The following is a 6,050-nucleotide window of genomic DNA, read 5'->3' as shown; positions in this document are numbered from 1 at the left end:
AGTCATAAAAAAATCACAAGTCAGCACAATACAAGACAAGAACAGATAGACAGATCCGGTATTAATGATTATGAGAATTACGATTTTTGCTTTATCCTACATATCGGTCTTTTCATGTTTTCCGTAAAACCTTAAATTCTTAAATAACAATGGAGCTATGTTTTTTTTTTATACCAGAATATTGTCGAAAAAATAGCTAAAAATTATTTGCGTTTCTATGTAAGAAAGAGTCCGGGAAACGCTAAGAATGCACGATTTTGTGTTATTTTTCTCAGAGCTTCTGGGGGTCTTGAGCGGCCCCCAGACCCCTCGCCAAAAATTTTTCGCCTCGCTACGCTCGGCAAATATATTTTGCCTCACTATTCAAAGAGGCTAGTTACGGCCCTGTACATGAGTTTCTTAGAAATGTGTAAAGAAAGGACGGAATGTAAATAATTATATGGTACTTAACGTCATTCAAGAAAAAACAAAATTTATAAATAAACTCATTATAGATACCAGGATTAAATTTTGTATTAACGTCAGACGCGCGTTTCATCTAAAAAAAAACTCGTCAGTCACGCTCGAATTAAAAAAAAATAAAAAAAGGCCAAATAAATTACGAGGTTGAAGAGCTTTGAGGACCAAAAGTTCGAAAGGTTTTGCCGAATACACCTATGGTTATCTTGTCCTGAGGTAGAAAAGATTGTATGTTACTCTCAAAATTTATTTGTTTTGATTATTTTAGTCATTGGATGCTGCCTCATTAACGTTTTCTCCACATCTTATTTTACATATGTTTTCCCCGCCACAATTAATTCCTGTCCAAAGTCAGAAACCGTGTCAATATTAATTTTGTGGCATAGTTAACTGTTTTTTGTATATGTTCATGAAACAGAAAAAGTCATTGAAACCATCAATTTAATATTTAACACATGCACGTTTGTATTCCCTTTGTATAGTTAGCCCTAACAAAACGGATTGCAACTAAATAACACTGAATAAAAAAACACTGTTTTGTTTGTTGCATACTAGCAATTGGCTTTTTTCTTTGTTGTAGAATACGCGTGTTGGATGCTGTATTCCATCTGCTTCGGTTAATAATGTTTTGCTGACTTTTCCGCCATCTTGTAGCATTACAAGGTTATTATTTCGAAAATCTACAACAAACACATTCTGGTCAGGGTCAACGGAAATTCCTTCAGAGCATACAAGTGACTTATCCTTGACACTCCATATTTCTTTTCCATTTGAACTGCAACAATAAACAGTGTTTTGGTGGATATCTATATAGTAGATTCTAGTTTTGCTAGTTGTGATATTGTCAACATTTCCTATGTCACACTTTATTGTATTTACTATAGTTCCTTCCATATCCAACACAACTATGCCTTCATCTCTTACTACAGCATAAATCTTTCCTTCACTGTATGATATTCCCCAACAACAGTTTTTTAATTTCATTCTGTTGAAAACGATTGTCTTATTCAAATCTATTATCTCTATGTAGCATTGATCACCATAAGACACCGCGATGTGGTCGGAATCAATTAATGAAAGATAATAAGGCCTCGCAGAGACGAGTATTTCATGGATCAATTTTCCGTCATCGTTATACTCTAATAATACATTCCGTCCATCGATATCTGCAATTAGTAAGTTACCATTTGACAGAATAGTACACCCTGAAATGTACATGCTTTTTCCGTTTTGCTTAATCGTTATCTTCTTTCTTAATTCCAGCCTTGTATTTTGAACGGATCTTCTTATTTGTGCTGGTAATTGAGCTTGATCAGTCTTTGCATCTTTAAATGGAAAGCTGATGGTACTGTTCTCCACTTTTATCTTAGCAAAGTAGTCTACATCTTTTAATAGTGAAGTTATCCCCTGGTGTATTTCAATTTCTATGTTGTAGTTATCAATGGAACTTATGGCTTCCTGTATGGCTATTAATTCGTTGTGTACCTCTATGTTCATCTGATGCGTGCTAAGGAACACATGTAGGTCGGGGGCAAAACGCTTAAGCTGAGATGTTTCTTCCTTGAAGCGTTTAATATTTTTTTCAAATGTATTAAGTTTGTTCGTTAACTTCTGATATTTTGACGTACAAGATGAATATGTAGTTGACAAATCATTTAATGATTTTCTCTCCAGATCATCTAAACGGTCATTTATATTCTGCCGCGTTATTGAAATAAGTTTCTTTATTCCAATTTTTTGCGTTTCCATTTTTTCTTTTGCTGCCTCGCGGTCCTTAACACACTCTCGTATGTTACCTATTGTGTTGTTAATAGTATGTTCTAAGTCTGCAAGAGAAGTCGATGTTTTTGCATTTTTTGCAGCTTCAGCTAGAGGAATAATGGCATCGGAACAACTTTTGTGCTTTGCTGGGAAGCATGCCAAACAAATAGGCATTTCGTGTAACTTGCAATACATCTCAAGTTTTGACCCATGCTCCTGGCACTCTAAGCAAACCTTAACATTTTCAATTTCACGGTAATCTCCTATTTGGATGAAATTATGGTCTTTCGACATTTTCATTGCTCTATGCGCTTTTTCACATACAATACAGAACCCTTCGCTGCAATCGGTACACCATTTCTCTGCATTCTTTGTTATGCTGTCATGACCACAGGGTCCACATGGTACTGAAGAAGCCATATCTATAAATCTGCACATGAGAAAAAGAAAGAACATTAATAAACAATGTTTAATATTTTCCTCTACTGTAAATGAATTGAAAATTGTATGCATCTATTGCACTTAGTTATATTGTTACTAGGGATGTCAACGAGTACTCGAGTATCGCTCGGTAGTACCGAGTATCGATTATCTTAATCATACAGTTACACGACTAATCGGTTTCTTATTAGAATGTTGTAACTTTCTTAAGTTAAAACTTAGAAATATTTTTATTGAGAGCGCCTCCCGGAAATTATATATTAATAAAAATTATTGAAAATTAGAATTAGAACTCATCATAGATACTAGGAGTTAAATTTTGTATTTACTCAAGACGCACGTACAAAAAACTCATCACTGACGCTCGATTCCAAAAAAGTAAAAAAGGCCAAATAAAGTTCGAATTTGAAGAGCATTGAAGACCAAAAATTACTAAAGTTTTCCCAAATACAGTGTAGGTTATCTATTGCTGAGGTAGAAAAGTCTTGGGTTTTAACAAATTCAAAGTTTTGTAAACATTTAATTTCTAAATATGCCAGTGACAATATCAATGATAATCCATGCCAGCACAGAAGTGCCGATTACTGGGCTGGTGATTACCACGGGGAATTAAAACTCCACCAGCAGTGACATCAACCCAGTGCTGGTATATGAATTCATCATAGATACCAAGATACGATTCGAATGTTTGCGATTAACAGTCATTAAAAAATCCTCCAAACAGAGGTGCACCGTACATGTAGGATATATGAGCAAGAGCATTTTTCCAATGCTAACAGTTTTAGCTAATCTTAGTCACTCTCCCTTCTCTGTACAGTCAGAGCATATATTTTCATCAGCAAGACTGTTTGTTACCTAAATAATTTGAGAAATTGCTACGTCCAAGAAAATAGTTTACAAGATTGTTTTTTTCAAATAAGAACAAATTCGTTGCACCCTGTATCGACCCTCAGAAAATAATTGATGGAATCAGTGATGTCTAATCACCCCTTTGATGATCATTACATGTGATTTTTTTACGTTTCCCAAATACTGTTGTTTGAGTAATAATTTTTGTATAGATATTTATTAATAGCTTGATAAGATTATTACCAGTTACATAATAAGTACATGTAGTAAATGCAAATGAGCTACTATGGTACGAAATTTTCGGACTATTGTCTAGTTATATGTAATAATGTTGAGTGTTTTACGATCCGAAGATAACGATCCACCATACATATAATGGATATAATTTTGTGTTTACATTTTGTAAATGTTTTACCGAGCGAGTACTCGAGTATCGATCGGTAAATCCACGGAGTAATTGATTTGTAAATCTTCACCGAGTTGACATCCCTAATTGTTACGTACAAATTTACTGCTCTTCATTTATTTTAATGAAGACTTTCTTCTTTAGAAATTAAACAGAATTTGAAACCGTTGAAAATCAATAAAATGGGACATGTAATTTTAGGTCCTTTTTTATATTAATTTTAAAAATAAAAGAGATCAACTCATGTAATTTTCTATCACCGATGTTATTTTAAACATTGGGTTTTTTAAAGATAAAAATAAAAAATAAACATATAAACAAATTCCATTCTTTTCCTGCTCGGTATATGTAAAATTAAGGAATCGCAGTTCATTCTTTTGTAGTTTTTGTCACTTATATTTCTTTAATGAATGTTTTATTTTTTATATCACAAATGAAAGATTTGAGGCATTGTATGATCGCAAGTAAGAAGAAGTTTATACATTCACTTTCTCTCCCTGTGGTATTTTGACGAATCCATCCGTAAGAAGGAAGTAATAAGGAAGTTGAATACAAAAGTTAATGATAATATTGTAAAATTAGAAATTTATGAGATTAAATAAGGGTTACAACATACTTCCTTAATAAATGAAGTAGAAAAAAGTTATCAAATGTACCAGTATTATAATTTAATACGCCAGACGTCGCTGAAATATATTCTTACCAATCGATGATCTCTGTGAAAAACGTTCGTGTTCACTGTGTTATTCTTCTGTGTTAGGTTAGTAACCTAATACAATCGATGTCACATGGTAGTAACAACACTCAAACAAAATCACATGGTAGAAGAAGCATAGTTTTTCAAGCGCGTTTATTTAAAATAGAAATTAGCATTATGTGCAGAAATAATATTTTTACATGAAAAAAAGAAGTAAAATATCAAAATTGATTAAGAATTATGAAGTTTTATGAACTAGAGACACATATGAAAAAAGTAAATGTGCAAACAAATTATTTTCCAATGATATGACACTTGAGAAGTACTGCGAAGATGTCAACAGATTAACAGAAAATACTGAAAAAACTATTATTTGGTACCAAATACACAATTATACGAGAGTATTTTTTATATTTGATACGAATCATTGTTCATATTATAAGGACATGTCCTTATAGTTCAGTTCTATTAAAAGTAATATCTTCAATATGCCATAGATCTGAATGTTATGACAATAACGCAACATTAGTACCATTAAACCCTAAACCAATTAAAACTTTCTGAACGTTCTACTTCTGCTTGTCCTTTTAGGATATCGAGAGATTTTTTTCCAGTTGTTTCCATTCGGTTTGTATATTGTAATATTTATAAATGATAATATCAGCTGGTCAATGAATTCAACAGAAATGATCAAATATCTACTGAAGAATACGAATTAGCTTTTAAAGAAATCAAAAATATATGTATAAAGTAAAATCACAAAAATACTGAACTCAGAGGAAAATCAATTTGGAAAGTCCATAATCACATGGCAAAATCAAAAAACAAAACGCATCAAAAACGAATGGACAAGAACTGTCATATTTCTGACTTGGTACAGGCATTTTCAAATGTAGAAAATGGTGGATTAAACCTGGTTCTATAGCGCTAACCCTCTCACTTTTGATCAAATACATTTGATGTATTACCTTCTGTAATTCGACTGACCGAGGTGAATGATTGGAGGAGTACAAATTTTGATTTTGTTATTTTAAAACCTGTCATATGTAAATTTGCTTGTTTCACATTTTAATTATTTGAGTGGGGGGTCTTAAATAGATTGCTATGCGATATTGAGTTTTGTACATTATTTATAGTTGCATGGTAACTTATAGATAGTAACTTCTCTGTAAAGTTGTCTCTGCTGGCACATTGTCTTATTAATTTGCAACTGATCAACATTTTCATATGTTGTCCTAAGTCAGTAACCTAGTTTCTTTTGCTCATCAAATGTTGTCAATATAATGGAATATTTTGCGACAGTCATACAAGTGAAAGGTTTAGCTAGCTATAAAACCAGGGTTAATCCACCATTTTCTACATAACGATATGCCTATACCAAGTCATGAATATGAAAGTTGTTTAAGCTTTAGATTTTGCCATTTGCTTAGGAATCTT

General features: G+C 32.5%; 1 protein-coding gene across 1 annotated transcript; it reads right to left on the bottom strand.

Annotated features, from left to right (window-relative positions):
- Positions 1-883: 883 nt before the first annotated feature.
- LOC134709339 (uncharacterized) lies at positions 884-4,691 on the bottom strand. The gene is made up of 2 exons (XM_063569504.1): positions 4,620-4,691; positions 884-2,650 (listed from the first exon to the last, which is right to left on the bottom strand). The coding sequence occupies exon 2, from the start codon at positions 2,638-2,640 to the stop codon at positions 967-969; it is 1,674 nt and encodes a 557-aa protein (XP_063425574.1). The 5' UTR covers positions 2,641-2,650; positions 4,620-4,691; the 3' UTR covers positions 884-966.
- Positions 4,692-6,050: the final 1,359 nt, after the last annotated feature.

Source organism: Mytilus trossulus, chromosome 3 (assembly GCF_036588685.1).
Source record: "Mytilus trossulus isolate FHL-02 chromosome 3, PNRI_Mtr1.1.1.hap1, whole genome shotgun sequence".
NCBI lineage: Eukaryota > Metazoa > Mollusca > Bivalvia > Mytilida > Mytilidae > Mytilus > Mytilus trossulus.
Note: the sequence above shows the minus strand (reverse complement) of the source record. Positions and strands in the feature narration are given on the sequence as shown.